The 16233-nt window shown below is 36.3% G+C and overlaps 1 protein-coding gene across 2 annotated transcripts in view; it reads left to right on the top strand.

Annotated features, from left to right (window-relative positions):
• Window positions 1–648: 648 nt before the first annotated feature.
• Window positions 649–16233, top strand: part of LOC101737564 (adenylate cyclase type 10) — a 35490-nt gene continuing 19905 nt past the window's right edge. Inside the window, exons 1-16 of one of the 2 annotated variants that reach the window (XM_062674057.1) lie at window positions 649–754; window positions 2524–2799; window positions 3883–4103; window positions 5836–5896; window positions 5978–6055; window positions 7552–7771; window positions 8658–8851; window positions 9098–9171; window positions 9566–9723; window positions 10747–10897; window positions 11280–11381; window positions 11899–11990; window positions 12509–12659; window positions 13022–13160; window positions 14889–15018; window positions 15734–15947. In XM_062674057.1, the coding sequence (XP_062530041.1) occupies window positions 2613–2799; window positions 3883–4103; window positions 5836–5896; window positions 5978–6055; window positions 7552–7771; window positions 8658–8851; window positions 9098–9171; window positions 9566–9723; window positions 10747–10897; window positions 11280–11381; window positions 11899–11990; window positions 12509–12659; window positions 13022–13160; window positions 14889–15018; window positions 15734–15947 (2172 nt within the window). In that variant the 5' untranslated portion in view covers window positions 649–754; window positions 2524–2612. The remainder of the gene's footprint in view (window positions 755–2523; window positions 2800–3882; window positions 4104–5835; window positions 5897–5977; window positions 6056–7551; window positions 7772–8657; window positions 8852–9097; window positions 9172–9565; window positions 9724–10746; window positions 10898–11279; window positions 11382–11898; window positions 11991–12508; window positions 12660–13021; window positions 13161–14888; window positions 15019–15733; window positions 15948–16233) is intronic. The other variant, XM_038017567.2, reaches the window with a different exon arrangement.

Here is a 16233-nt window from a genome sequence, read left to right on the forward strand (position 1 = left end):
GAGAATGTTCCATAACAAAATACGCTGAAACTCAGGTCTCTCGGTGCTTGTAGCACCGGTCACAGTCGAACTCGTTGACTCCGACGAAGAGTTCGACGTGCAAACTAACCCATAGATACCGCCCACTGAGTTTCTCGCCGGATCTTCTCAGTGGGTCGCGATTCCGAGCCGGTGATAGATACTGCAAAGCACTGCTCCTGCTAGGGCTAGTATTAGCAAATTCTCCGTCTACCCGTCCGGGCGTAGGTAGTTGGCATTGCCCCTTAGACTACCAATGATGAAGTAGGGGAAAAAATTGGGATTGAGTTTTTATTTGGATTTTACACTCTGATATAAATATAAAATTGGGACCAAGGTTTCGAGTTAAAAATAACTAATTATCTTTGACCAGAATGCTCTAAATATTCAAATGGAACGTTCTTGCCAAAAAGTATTTATTGATAATGCATAATTCCACTTCTTACATAAGCCCTGGTGTCACTAACGTCAACATCCCTGTTGTGACAATAAAACTAGTTTTATCGAGAACTCGAGTCTTTCGATTTTAGATCAGTTCATAATACGGGATAGTTATGAGTCGTAAAAGACTGAATAGCATTGGATATATGCAAAGGAAACGTGAAGCTAATTATGATGAATACCTTTTAGCAATGAAACGAGTTCATCGTCGACATTCCAGCAAGATTACGGCCCCTCTGGAGACACTTTCGACGAGAGAACACTACAGACAACGTGATTCGCAAGAACAGGAAATGTAGGTATTCACAGAATGTGCTGAGGGTAGTTGACTAGGCAGGTACCCAACACGTAATGACTGCGAAATTTTTACTAAGAGAAACATTGCAGGCAGGCGACACGATTGAATTATGAAGTGTTTGACGGCGTTTAAATAGATTTAAAATACTCACATAATATTTATTAATTAACTAGCTGACCCGGCAGACTTCGTAATGCCTCAATCGATAAATAAAAGACCTAAACTTTTGTATAAAATAAACTTAAAACAAACAAAAGGAATCCGTCCGACGGAGGACACATCAAAGGGAAAACAAAATTGTTATTTTTATTTAATTCCGAACCTTTTAAACTTTCTCTAGACTTCCACAAACAATTCAAGACCAAAATTACCCAAATCGGTTCAGCCGTTCTCGAGTTTTAGCGAGACTAACGAACAGCAATTCATTTTTATATATAGAGACGAAGACAATTAATTATTTAATTGATGGTTTTTTTTTTTAAATAGCTGTTTTAAAATGCCTCACGGCTTGGACGGGGTTTTTGTTATACATTACATATTGATGTTTTACTGATTCTAATATGTTTTCATTTTTCATTAGGTTAAAAGACACCACTAGTACATTAACAGAAACCACCCGTATTAGTATAATAGCGTCAATGGTACCTGACGAGGTTATTTACAAACTTCACGAGCCTTCCGTCAGAATTTATGAGGCGGCTCTTATGTTTATTGATATTTCTGGTAACTAACTATGTTCTATCTGTGTTATATGCTATAACTGTATGTTCATTTTTATTCTATAAAAGCAGGGGAAAAGAAAGAAATCAACATTGACCACAGGGAAAAATAACCTGTATAGGTACCTATACCTCCTTGTAGGATATTTTAATCATTCGATGACATTTCTCCAACCTCACGTGTCCTTTTTTTTTTTAAATACATAGGTACAGAATCAGTTAAATATATTTGATTATGCTGTATAAAACGACTAGGTATCCAATAGGATAGGAGGTAGCATATATTGAATAGCCAACACGCAAAAAAATTCTAGTAATTGTTAATGCTGTACAAAGTAAAATAACTTTGAAACAAAAAAGCAACTTTGATTTAGTTTGCTGTAGTTCGCAAAAACGGATTATTTTCTTTAAAAAAAATTGTTTTGATGTATGTGTTATATTTGTAACATCATGTACCTATACCTACATATACCTAAAGACCATTGCTTGGTATAATGAGTGACACCATAACCACATCCATGGTGAGCTAATAAAGTGGTTGATTACTAGTTTTATAGGTACTTCTAAATTCTTGGTTACTTAATCCTTACCTTAAATAGGTACTACTGGTAACTGAAGCTCGCTTAATACCCAGGTATTCGTTAAACCCATACAATTAAGACATCGCCAGTATGGACTGTAGTATTTGTGATATGTTGTCCATGGACAGGCTCCATGTAATCGCTTAGCACAATGTGAACCGACAACTTAAATATATTTTGAGATGAACTAGGGATTTTAATCAACCGACATTACAACAATGAGAATTAACAGCTTATATCGTCACAAGCAAGGGAACTATCCGGGTGAAAAACTTCATAATAATTGATTAAGGCTAAGAAAAAAAAAACCTTCATTATCTGCGGCACGGTAAAGCTAGGAGGTATATGTAGGTCCACTTATTGAGTTACGAAAGACCGGTCAACTGAATTGAACAAATGAGATTCTTAATCTTCAGCTTTAAGTACCACCTGTAAGCCTCTACATTAGGTTTATAATATGTTTAAGGTTTCACCGATCTGTGTGAAAATTATACAAATGAAAATCGAGGTGGTCCTTCTAAACTTACGCAAGTTCTCAATTCATATATCGGAGCTATGGTCCAAGAGATTTTAACTCATAACGGTGACGTGCTAAAGTTTTCTGGTGATGCATTTCTGTCTATGTGGAAGAAAACATCAAGATTAACCATGCAAGATGTCGTTCACAACGCTATCGATTGCGGTCTTATTATACAAAAGAATTACGGAACTTATTTAACTGATGTTGGAGTGGTTCTCAAAGGTTAGTAAGACTTAGGTTGTAAAGCTTAGGCATGGTTTCGATCTCCATTTTTATCCCCAAATATTCAAATCCCCTAAAATGTGTAAAATAATGTAATGAAAGATATAAAAATTGAACTAAATGCCAGACTTACCTATGCCTATGTAGGAAATTTATTGCATTAATACTGTACAGTAGTAATAAAATGAAATTAATTTCAATACCTATATTATTAAATTAGTATTAAAATTAAGTTATCATTACATACACCTTTATTATTACAATATTCTTGTAATCAAGAAATAAACTCAACTTCGCGCAACGTAGGTCACTCACTGCCTAATTAAAAATTATCGTAAATATCTTTAATGTATGTACAGGTATAGGCAATTTAGTTGTGTTATAAGCGTGATTTTAACAAAGAAGATCGATGTTTGATACGAATCTTAAACTCTTATGCGGAATTTACATTACGAAATTAGAGTCAGGCATGTTGTAGGTACTCAGTTTCACGAAAGTAGTTTCGATATATGCGAAAGTAATTTCGTAAAAAACTGAGTGTCGCGAAATCCACAGTATCGCAGTAACCATGGCGCCATCAGCATCAAAGCTATATTTTGCTATATTCAATGTAGCTAAAGAAATGCTTATATATACTTAAACATAAAAAAGATATCAAGAAAAAAAAAAGACGTTGGTAGATTTGAGGATGGTTAACAAGAAGGCATTTAGGTGCAATGAAGTTAGTCTCTGAATTAGCAGATGAAGATCCTGAGAGCTATAAAAACTATTTTCGAATGAGTGAAGATAATTTTAATTTTTTACTCTAGGTGTTTCAGGTTCCAGAGAGACACGCTTGTCGCTGTTATGAAAGCGCAGGCGCTTTCGCGACACTAGTTCACGTCGCGTCTACACTATCTATGAAATTAGTTGCATGACACTAATTTCACCAAAAAATCGCGCAGGGCACGAAACTTATTTGCATTCATGAAATTAATGCACGCATTACGAAAATATTAAATTACACGTGAAACTGTTGGTAAAACTAATGTCACGAAATTAATTTCAAGCCACTAATTTCGTTATGTAAATTCGCCCTTACAGTAAAAGTGGCCATATCAGCTGGAGTTACATACTTTTCGATCATCGAAAGCAACTGCACAGATCAAAGTCATTATGTGATTGTCGGTCAACCGGTTTGGGATGTTAAGGCAGCCGAGTACATGAGCTCAGCCGGAGACGTGCTCACATCAGCCAGCGCCTGGATGTATGTGAACGAAGCCGAATATTGCACTCAGCCTTGTGGAGACGGAAGGCACACTAAGGTTATTCGGCTTAAAACACGAAACATTATTCATTTGTTACAAGTATAATTCCTGATAATAATAATTTAATATTTATTTATTTATTAGACACAAAATACACATAACATGCTAAAAAAACATACACAATAAAGAACAACAAGTAACTTAATATAAAAATATTAATTTTAAGTTCTATTCGAGGTATAAAGAAAATAAAACTGGAGGTTTCGCAACAACCCACGGTCATTAGGTAACGTGCGAACTTATTGTGGTACACTTCATTCACGGTTGTTTGCATAAGAGTTAGTGTATTGCTAATCGAACGCTCTGAAATCGTAGTCAATGAATGATAAAAAAAATATGTTATTTTTTGTACGTTTTTACAATGTTAAGTCGCACACTGTGTGCATTACTAATAAAAATCTTACGTTACGGACGTTTTTCCCGGTTAGGGTACCCCTCCGCATCGTCCCATAAGGAACTTCGTTCCAAAATCTAGCTTGTAACATAAGCCATTTGCGCACGACTAATCGAGATAATGTGCTAAGTACACAATTTTACTTGCAACTATAGGATCAAATAATGTGATAACGAAAAAACTCCACGACACTCAGCACGACAACTACAAACAAAATCAATAATAGATTTTTATATAAATTTCTTAATTGAAGTAAAATACTTTAAGAGTATTTATTGTATACAAAGTACCTAAAATATTACCAGTAGGTATTAGTTTTTCAAACAATCCTGTATACGTGGTCTCAAATTACGCCAACCTGTTTTGTCACAAGTAACTACGCAAAGCAATAAATTCTGCGGATTTGATTTTCATTACACGACCGAGGCCTTCATAATGGAAGCCTTTTATGAACATTTTTATTGGGTTTGGTTCACTCGGTATACCTATGCCATTTACGTAGTAGCGAAGTATTATAGTAGGTACTACTATTTTTTTAATTTATAAATTGCTTAGATGGGTGGACGAGCTCACAGCCCACCTGGTGTTAAGTGGTTACTGGAGTCCATAGACATCTACGACGTAAATGCGCCACCCACCTTGAGATATAAGTTCTAAGGTCTCAAGTATAGTTACAACGGCTGCCCCACCCTTCAAACAAAAACGCATTACTGCTTCACGGCAGAAATAGGTGGGGTGGTACTACTAGTACGTTTTTATTATATTTTCGATTTGTTAAACTTTTCTGGAACCTGCTAATAACTTATTGATTGCTTTACGCTTCTGTTCACATTTAGGTGCGTAAGACAAAATATGTAGGTATGTCGGGTTACGACTCAGACATCAGGAATGTAACCGAGGTATAGCACATAGGAATTTATTACTATTAAATAATCACTGATCGTAACCCAGTAATTTAAATGAACTATAAAAACGGAGACTGAACTAATTAAATGACAATCCTGAGGCGTGGTCACGGCAGTACTATTTGTCAGACGGACAGAGTTCCGTACACCCACGGCAATAGGGACAGTACTTATCGTCAAGGACAACGTTCCACATCCAATGTTGTGCAGTACTAACTGTCGAAAGATAGTGGTTGGTACGTACACCACGACGCATCCGCTCAAATGCGTGCAGAACCATAAATAATCTATGTGCAAAACTAATTCCCCACCCGACGACACCGCAATCGTGCTGCCATCTCTCGGGAATCGTGCGGCGCTTCGTTTAGCTACCAAACTAATGACCATCTCCGACATGTATATCAAACAAGACGATAACATTAAATTGCAGGTATTAGGAGTAGGGGCTTCTTGGAAAAGAGTAGAAAAATTACGCAACACATTGGTACAAGGTATATAATTTATATAGAATTTTACTACAGTTGAGTATATTTTTTTTACGAAATTCAAATTGATATCACCTTGTGTTTCAGATTCAACTGTACCTAATGTTTCGAATCATGTTGGTGTTGAATCAGAATGTATATCGAACGATTACAGGGAATATTCACGTAAGCCTTACGCTGTGCAAGTATTATACGATTTATTAAAGAACGTATCCAATCATTAATTCTTCTCAATAAGCTTGAGCGTTTGCAAAATTTGTGCATCCGTTTTATTTTTGGTCTCAAAAAATATGATCATATTTCTGAATTTCGCAAAAAGCTCAAGTGGCTCCCAGTCCGTTTCCGGAGAAATACTAGAATGTTGTGCTTCCTATTTAATATCCTACATAATCCTAACTACCCACAATATTTACGTGATCGCTTTACCTATGCCCGTCCCTCCATTGCTCCTTGTAGAACCCACATTAAAACTCTCCTCAATTGCCCTGTTCATAAAACACATGCTTACGCAAAATCGTTTTCTGTACAAGCAGTTATACTTTGGAATTCCCTCCCTCCAAGCATACGAGCGTGCAAAACCATAGCAGCATTTAAGAAATCTGTTAAGGAACATTATTTATCCTTACCATCTTAAATAAATTATATATATTTGTATAATGTATTATAATATAAAGTAAGTATATGTGTGTATGTTATATATATGTATGTGTGTGTGTATTTGTATGTATATATATTGTTTTGTATCTTGTAATATGTATATATTATTATATGTAATGTTTACTGTATGCACTAGGTTTGTGTTCTTAATTCTTTTTTCCTTTTGCGGGCCTACTGGAAGAGATTTCAGCATGAAATAAGTAGTGCCCTTGTACTCTGTATCCTTATTGACGTGTCTTTTCTAACAGCTGTGTGTACAAAATATATTAAATAAATAAATAAAAAAAATTAATTTAGTGCCGTCATAAAAAGTCATTATTAAGTCCATGGATCGGTTAAAGAGCTCAAATCTTTCATACCTACATTAATAACAACAGTAAATAATTGTTTTGAAAATAAGGAAATGTAAAAGTAGGTACCTACGTACACCTAAAATTAACGCCATACGATCGTTTTATTTATGCCCTAATCAGCTAGTGCTTAAGAGCAGCATCAAATCTTGGTGTATCCACCATCTTTGTACTAAGTTTGAAAAATTACACCTAAACCGACGAAAAAACGGGCCTAAGATTAATATAGTGAAGGAGCCGCCTGGAATCAGTGGTTACCGATCGAAGTTTTAATTGTAGGCGTTTCTCCCTGCCTCATGTCTCAATTACACAACGGCTTCTCACTCTTCAAACAGACAAGATTATGATATTTATAACTTTACGGGCCCCTTTTAAAATATACATAGGGCCATATATATTCGTACTTTAATATTTAGGTACTACCAGTGTGCTTAGTGTGAGTTTTTTAACCTTATCAATAGCGTAATAGTTAAATCAAATTTGTATGGGGTTGGAACGTTTGCCTACGTTTGCCGCTAGGGGCGGTGTTCCAACTGCATACAAAGAGTTACTTTTACGCTATCGAGAACGTTAAAAAACTCGCACTAAGCACGCTGATCATGATTACCTTAATTATAGGGTTCATTCATTCAAATTATTCTATGACCTTATTAGTTCGACCAGCAGTAGTAGCAGCCATGCGGAGTACGTGGTGGCCGTCTCTGCGTCGCTTCATGCTTGGTCCTGTACTACGAGCGGTGGACAACGACGAGCCCATGGACTTCTTGACTGAAGTTCGTCGGGTCGTCGTCGTATTTCTGAACATAATCACGAACAGCGTTTCCGAGAATGTTTTGACTGATATTGTAAATGAGGCATATAAGCGTGTTTCTTGGTTGGTTTTTGTCATTTTATCGTTAAAGTGAAAATCTATTTGTTTACGTTTAAATTTAGCAGAAGCTTATAGTGAAAATAAATGCACCTCGGTTTGATTGACTAAATTATTGTTCATTGATCATCGTAACTTATTTAAATACTATGATTTATCTATACTATTCTATACAGTACAGTATAGGTACTCGTAGTACAGTACAGTTTTCAATTTAATTATATTGCATATCAATCATTATTTTATTTAGCTTCAAGCACACCATGATTATTATCATGTTTTTTTTCACACATTTGTACAATGTCAGTTGTATTGTACAACGTACCTATCTCCCCTTCAAGTCGGAATGCATGACTGCTTTACGGCAGAAATAGGAAGAGTTATGGTACACAGTTGTATGAACTCATTAACAATACTCCATACTATTAATAAATGCCAGTTGGCGATCACATTTTTCCTGTATGAAATAACGATAAAGGTGCTTGCCATTCTTAGATTATTCCTATAGCGCCTTTTACGGCACCGCTGGAAAGATGAGATGACGCTATTTCTAGGCCGACACCGCACAGCTAAAAATCATCAAATCAATCATGTCTATACTAATATATAGGTATATAAAATTACAGTGGTTTTTACGGATGTTCCGTTATAACTACTGAACCATGCATCCGATTGACTTGAAACTTGGTATTCATGTAGAGAATACTTGTACTTAATGGATAGGTTAATATTTATATGAGTGTTGGACTCCCTACACCAGTTGCGGGGGCGTTAATGATGAGAATCTTTGTGGGTGTGAGAAATAATAATGTTAATTTTAAATGCCCATCGAAGCGGATGGGTACAGCTAGTCTTTAATAATTATACAAATCGCGTTAGTTTTTTTCCACAGTGCGGCATCGGATTCCGGTGGCTTAGTGAACAAAGTTTCAATGTTCGATAAAGACATGATGTTCCTGGTCGTATTTGGACTAAGAGGTCTGAAGCAAGAAAATGAAGCTCAAAAAGCTCTAGCGTGCGCTGATCAGTTGAAACAGACTTTGAATGAACCTAATATTAATGTTGTCTCAATCAGCGTTACTTCTGGTCAGTCAAGATTTTCTTTTAGTGTGTACATTAATAAATAAATAAAAGCACAGTAGATAATATCGTAGCTAATAAAAATCGTAACGTAATAAAACTTACCCTTGATTATTAAAACGTACTATTAAAAAAAATTTAGGAAATTTTCGATTAAGCAACTTTATTATTTAAAGTAGTCTTTTCTAAGATTTTTCTAAGTCTAAGTCTATTTTTGAAGTCTAAGCTTTTTAAATTACATTAAACTAACAGGAACAACATATTGCGGAGTCGTCGGTCATGTTCTACGGCGTGAATATACTGTGATAGGTCCAACTGTGAATAAGGCAGGTATAAAAGGAATTAAACAAATTACTAGTTTTTTCTCGGTATAAAAATTATTAAGGCTGTCACAGTAATGACCACCTTAGGGCCGATAGGCAGCGGCTTGGCTCTGCCCCTGATATTGCTGAAGTCCATGGGCGACGGTAACCACCAGACCAGCGGGTAGGCGAGCGCCCGCGTGATCTTCTCCCTTCAACCTGACCAACTACCATCAGCTTATCTAAGTTTTTTTATTGCACTTGTAGGCAGACGGGCATACGGCCCACCTGATGGTGAGTGGTTACCGTCGCCCATGGACTTTAGCAATGCCAGGGGCAGAGCCAAGCCGCTGCCTACCGCTAAAGTCTAAAGTCTAAATAGTAAGTTCGAAAAACCATTAACTTTTGGTGATTCCAGGCGGCCCGTCTGATGATGGCATATCCAAACGTAATTTCGTGCGACAAGGAAACGTTTCTGAAAAGTAAATTAAATCAAGAATACTTTAGGGTTTTGGAGATAAAGCCCTTGAAAGGCATAGCTAAGCCCGGACCGGTATACGAGTTCAGCATGACAGGGTTGGTAGAACATTATCGTGTTTGTTGAATTTCTACTGGGCTCTTGAAGTGAACGAAAACACTTTTCGACGAATGTCGAAATACCATCGCACCGCCCGCCACCGGAGTAGAGTTTATCCATACTACCTGGAGCCACTGCGGTCATCCATAGTGCGTTTCCAGAGGTCTTTTTTGCCACGTACCATCCGGCTATGGAATGAGCTCCCCTCCACGGTGTTTCCCGAGCGCTATGACATGTCCTTCTTCAAACGAGGCTTGTGGAGAGTATTAAGCAGTAGGCAGCGGCTTGGCTCTGCTCCTGGCATTGCTGAAGTCCATGGGCGACAGTAACCACTTACCATCAGGTGGGCCGTACGCTCGGCTGCCTACAAAGGCAATAAAAAAAAAAAGAATGTCGCATCTTTTCCAAGTGCAACATTTTCAAATTCCCTATAATTTAATTTTCATTTTTAATAAAACGCTCATAGTTCTGCGTTGAATAATACGCTATAATAAACTACAAATCATGCTACGTAAATCGTGTATACCTCAATATTTTCAAATGGAAATGTTGGGTGCATGTTCAAAATCGTATGGAAATGCAAAATGAAGGGGTGCATGTTCAAAATCGTACATACATTTTATAATTAATTGCATATTTTTTTTCCTACCTATGCTGATAGCCTTGAGAGGCTGTTTCAGCTTCACCCTAATGTTTGTAGGTAAGCTCACGGGGCTCAAACCGGAGAATTGCTAACACTGACCCTAGCAAGAGCAGTGCTTCGCAGAATCTACTCAGTAGCAAGAGCAGTGCTTCGCAGAATCTACCACCGGATCGGAAACGCGACCCACTGAGAAGATCCGGCGAGAAACTCAGTGGGCTGTGTCTATGGGTTAATTCGCTCGTCGAGCCCTTCGTCGCAAGCGACGGTTCGACGAGGACGGTGACCGGATAATTGCTTCATACACGTGCATACTACGTTAAGTTCATATGTGGTGTTATAATTTGAGTTTTAATGGTTTGAAATTAAACTTATATTCCAGTTGGTCGCAACGGAGTGTAGCCTCCAAGCATCCTATACTGGGCCGGACCGAAGAGCTAAGTCAGTACGAAATGTACTTGCATAACGCGATACTACAGCATCAACAGGATTTCACACGTTATCGAGACAATAAATTCGCCATTGCTTTTATTGTTAGTTGCAAATTGTTTCTCGTTTTCGTTTTAATCACTATATAGTATAAAACAAAGTCGCTTTCTCTGTCCCTATATCTGTCCCTATGTATGCTTAAATCTTTAAAACTAGGTACGCAACGGATTTTGATGCGGTTTTTTTTAATAGATAGAGTGATTGAAGAGGAAGGTTTATATGTATAATAACATCCATTAAATAGTGGAGAAATCAATAATAAATTACAGTTTCCGAAGCGTAGCGAGAGCGGGTCGCTAGTACTAAATAAAGTAGTATTTTTGTCGACGTCAATATTAAAAGCATAGGGGTTTTAGAATACCAAAAGAAATTAAGAATGTAGTAATAGTTTATGTAGGTGACATTAATTAGTAAACCTGTTTACAGGGTCCGAATTCGATAGGCAAGACTCGGTTGCTGGAGGAATGTCTTGTAAATACGCCGAAGTTTATTAAATACGAAAAGTTCGTACTGGATCACTACGATAAGGTAACAGCTTTATTTAAAAAAAAAATCGTTGTCATTACGAGCAAACAAGTTATGTGATCTTTCAGTACTATAGCTACTGTTTATTGATATGGACTGTTTTGAAACCTTTTTGCGGAAGTGTGTATGTACCTTGTGATTGGATCGAGTCTTTGATCTCATATCTGGCGGTAGTGACGTCACGATAGGGTTTTTACTTTTTAACATTTCACACAAGTGACTTAGGTAAATATAATTTATTGTCAAAGCCGTTACCAACAGTCGCCTTTTTATTTAGAATAGTTTCAATAGTTTCAGCTAGTTGCTAGATGATAGTTTAATGCTGAATTTATTTGGAGAGATATTTTCAAGAAATAAACTTTTTTGGCATTGCGATTTAAAACACGATGTAACGTTATTATGTCGAGGCTAAAAAGAGAAACATCATACACACATTACAACAAATAATAGTGAGAATAAGCGTTAGAATATGTACTTCTGAAAGTTTTTCTCTCCGAACTGTACTCATATTTTCTTTTAGGTGTCTTTCAAAGGCTTTCATTATATTCTTTCAAAAGTCTTCACTGGATCAAAGTCTTTTCGAGAAAACTCTGAAAATAGAGTTAGATTCAGGTCAGGCTTACAAATTATTTTTGATATTAGATTGTGTCTTAGTATGTAAGACCCACCAACCACCAACATGTAAAAATTAACAGAAATTAATTTAATATGAATTAAATAAATCGATTGAATTACTCTTGAAAATCCATAGTCGAGATATTTTTCGCGGAGAATCTGACTTGACCGTAAAAAAACATTTTTGAAATTGGAATTTGAAAAAATTAGTACAAAATGTTGTTGTCGAAGAAGCATTTAAGTATCTTTCTGAATATTATTTCTAATTTTTTGCGTACTTATTTCACGCTTTCATTTCATTTTACAATCGCTTTTTTTGTATGTTCGACGTGTCGTGGATAGTTTGTATTATTATATATATTTATATTTGATTTGAAGAAGAATTCTTGCTGTATCGCAATAAAACCTCAAGATAGGGTCTCGTAATATTTGAGTTATAACATATTGCCGTCGTAATGGATCTATACTTTATTGACAGTATGATTATATTTGCACTAAATGATTATATTTTGTAGTATTGATCTGAGTTACGCTACACCGATTCAAATACACGCAGTTAACATTGTTTTCGATTGTCGTTTTCCATTACCGGAAAATTTTCAACACGAAGAAGATTTGTTGGACGATTTGAGCGTCAAGCAGGTGATACGTAATGTATGGAAACGGGTTAGTTCGTTCTTCTTAATTATGAAAGGTCAGAAGTGACGTGAGTGTTGGCTGGACATGTGATGCGTAGAGAGAAGATGCATGTGACTAGGAGATGTATGGAAATGGTAGTGCGAGGTAGAGGGGGAAGAGGTCGACTGAAGAAGACATGGATGGAGTGTGTGAATGACGATATGAGACCGAGAGTGTTGAGATGACGGCTGATAGAAGAGAAAAATTAGTGCCGACCCCACCTAGTGGGATAAAGTGGAGAAAAAGAAAAGAAGTGAAAGGTCTGCATTTAAAGGATAACCGCCATTTGTATTACGTCATGAATAAATAGAAATGTTGAGGCTACCAAAATATACGGAATTGTATTTCAGCAATTCAAAAATTTATGGGTGGCCGCTATTGATAACGCACATTACTTGGACGACGAGTCTTGGAGAGTTTTACTGATAATTTTAGATACGAAGACCGTTTTTATGGTCATTGCCCTATCCGACGATGAGGAACATACGCGTGAGTATCTCCAAATAGTAACCACTGGTAACTTTCTATAGCAAATTTATAATTAACTGTGTAGGAAATAGCGTGAAGATCGGACGGCCGATGGGGCAGAAAGCTCCTTGAGTGGGGACCCCGTACTGGCAAGCGCAGTGTGGGAAGGCCACCTACCAGATGTAGCCAATGAAAATCGTTGAGTCACGTTGGATACAGGTGGCAACCGACCGTCCACACTGGAGATCGATTGGAGAGACCTATGTTCAGCAGTGGACAGTGGACAGGCTGACGATGATGATGATGTTGAGCAAACCCAAATTTAATTTAAACAGGCAGTCCTGTGTTCTGTTTTAAAGGGTCGGATAACGGTTAGCCTTTATAGTAGTAAGTATGATTTCGACCTCATGTCTAAAGTTGACTGGTGTCATTAACATCATCATGTGGACAGCAGTAGCCTTACACCAGGTAAACCATGAACTCAGCCACAAACCTAATACAATGAAAAAAGGTACGTAGACACAAAACATAGGTGTAAACTTAATATGTACATTTTATATTCAATGTACTAGTATAGATTTGTATTTTATTATTAACTAGCTTTTGCCCACGACTTCGTCCGCGTGGAATAGTTCACAAATAAATATGCAAAATTAAATGTACATTTTTCAATATTTCTGAGAGATTTTCTTAATATTTGTTTCCGTAAGAACCTTGTACAGAGTATTAGAAAACTACAAAAAAAAAAAAAAAGCCAAATCGGTCAAGCCGTTTTCATGTTATGTCGTGACAACGGAAAACGGGTTTCATTTTTATATATATAGATAAAGGGACGTCACTATTCGCCGTAAATTGTCAAGTTAAAAGGGTCGTTGAGAAGCCTACTTTTTAGCTCTTTGCTAATTTGTACGGTTTAGTGGCCAATGGATCCTCTGTTCAGAATTAAACTTTTTGGTCTTTTTTTTTATTACTTAGATGGATGGACGATCTCACAGCCCACCTAGTGTTAAGTAGATACTGGAGCACATAGACATCTACAACGTAAATGCGCCACCCACCTTGAGATATAAGTTCTAAGGTCTCAGTATAGTTACAACAACTGCCCCACCCTTCAAACTGAAACACATTACTGATTCACGGCGGAAATAGGCAGGGCGGTGGTACCTATCCGTGCGGACTCACAAGAGGTCCTACTACCAGTAATTACGCAAATTATAATTTTGCGGGTTTGATTTTTATTACACGATGTTATTCCTTCACCGTGGAAGTCAATCGTGACCATTTATTAAGTACGTATTTCATTAGAAAAATTGGTACCCGCCTTGCGGAATTCGAGCACCGTTGCATTACTAGATACGAATGCACCGGACGATCCTTTAGGCCACGACAACTTCGCACTGATTGTATGTTAATAAAGAACTTAGATGGATTTTATTGAAAAAAATAATTAGATAATTTATCTGAAAAAAATATTCCTTCAATATTCTAAGCAAGCATTCAAGCAGTTTTCGAAAATTCTCACCAAATAATACACATTGTTACGCCATTCTGAATAATTTTTGTAGTTAAACTTGGCTAAAACAAATTTTAAGATGAATTATATAGAAAATACGATATAGATCTTAATTTTAAATAGTTAGGTAAACATTATATCACATATTAGTTAGTAACATTATAATAAATTTTGTAGAATATAACTTTCACCTTCACGAATTAAGCTCTTTTCTTCTCTTTCATCCTTTACTTTAGCGACGATCAAAAATTGTCTAGAAAATAGCATGATAGTTAATATCCGACTGTCGGGCATAGACAGGTGGTTCCATGCAGCCCTGGCATGCCAATTGCTAGACGTTCAAGCGATACCGGCTGATCTAGAGAAGTTTGTATTTTTTTTCTTTTTGTTTAAGTCAAAATGTTCTAGTTTATGGGTCATGGAAGGTCTTTAGTCTGGACAGATTGTTACTTAACCTTTAATTTATTATTATTTTTTGTTTTTATTATATTTATGTGCATTGCTTTGGCTTTGATTCATATTATACTTCGTAACATCGAATATGGATAAATAAGAAAATAATAAATGTTTTCTTCTGGTTTGATAATAAAACGTATAATTTGGAATCTACCTTAGGTAGGTATGTGAAAGTAAAATAGTGTCATTGAAATTGGCATCTTGCTCGAGGTGTTTATCGGTAAATGGGAGAAATAAAAATATACATAGACAAAGACGTATGATTTCCAGAATCTTTCATATGGTGTAAAAGTGGCGGAAAAAAAAACGGAAATTTGATGGGAAATCTTTCACTTCTTAGTTGCAGAAAACGAAGAAAGGCTGTTATTGTTATCACAATAACAATCATATCTATCGATTGCTTTCTTGTACAGTTATCAATAAATATCAATTTACGAATCTATTGCTAAAATATCCAAAGCTTAACTTGTACACTATTGTACCTAACATTGTACAATCTGGCTAGTTTTTCAATATTTCTCACATTCTTCTAATTTGTTTAAGCGCTAGAGACAAACGTGGTTAACGTTTTCTAAAATTGCACAAACTATACTTATATACTGATTTGTATTTTTGCTCTTAACAGAGTTATAGAAACGGCCAGTGCTGGGATGCCGGGTTGGATACAAAACTTCGTGATCTCACTGGTTCAACGAGGAGCCTTGTCAATAGTAACGGTGACTCGTGAAGAAGCAATAGATTTAGGTGCTGTGGTTCCATCATCGACCCTGCTGCGTCGGACTGATGTTCATATAGGAGCTCAGTATGACGATGCTTTATCGAAGAGGCTTAGTTACCAAGTTAATACCACTGAACTTGTCATTCATTGTTTTTTTTTTATAAAATCCATTAATTTTACAATTCATTAATGAATAATCTGCTCCCCAGAATCAACTTCCAGGGGTAAAAGGTTCTTTGGTTTAAGCGATGTTTCGGTTAATACGCGACATTTATTTTTGTAATTAAAAATCCGTTTCATTTGGTATTAGTATCAACAATTCGATTTTTATAATTGAACTTAAATTGTACCCCATTCAAATAGCTGAAGAAGTTTTTTTTTGTTATGATATTTTTTCCCAATTTTTA

This window comes from Bombyx mori, chromosome 19 (assembly GCF_030269925.1).
Source record: "Bombyx mori chromosome 19, ASM3026992v2".
Classification (NCBI taxonomy): domain Eukaryota; kingdom Metazoa; phylum Arthropoda; class Insecta; order Lepidoptera; family Bombycidae; genus Bombyx; species Bombyx mori.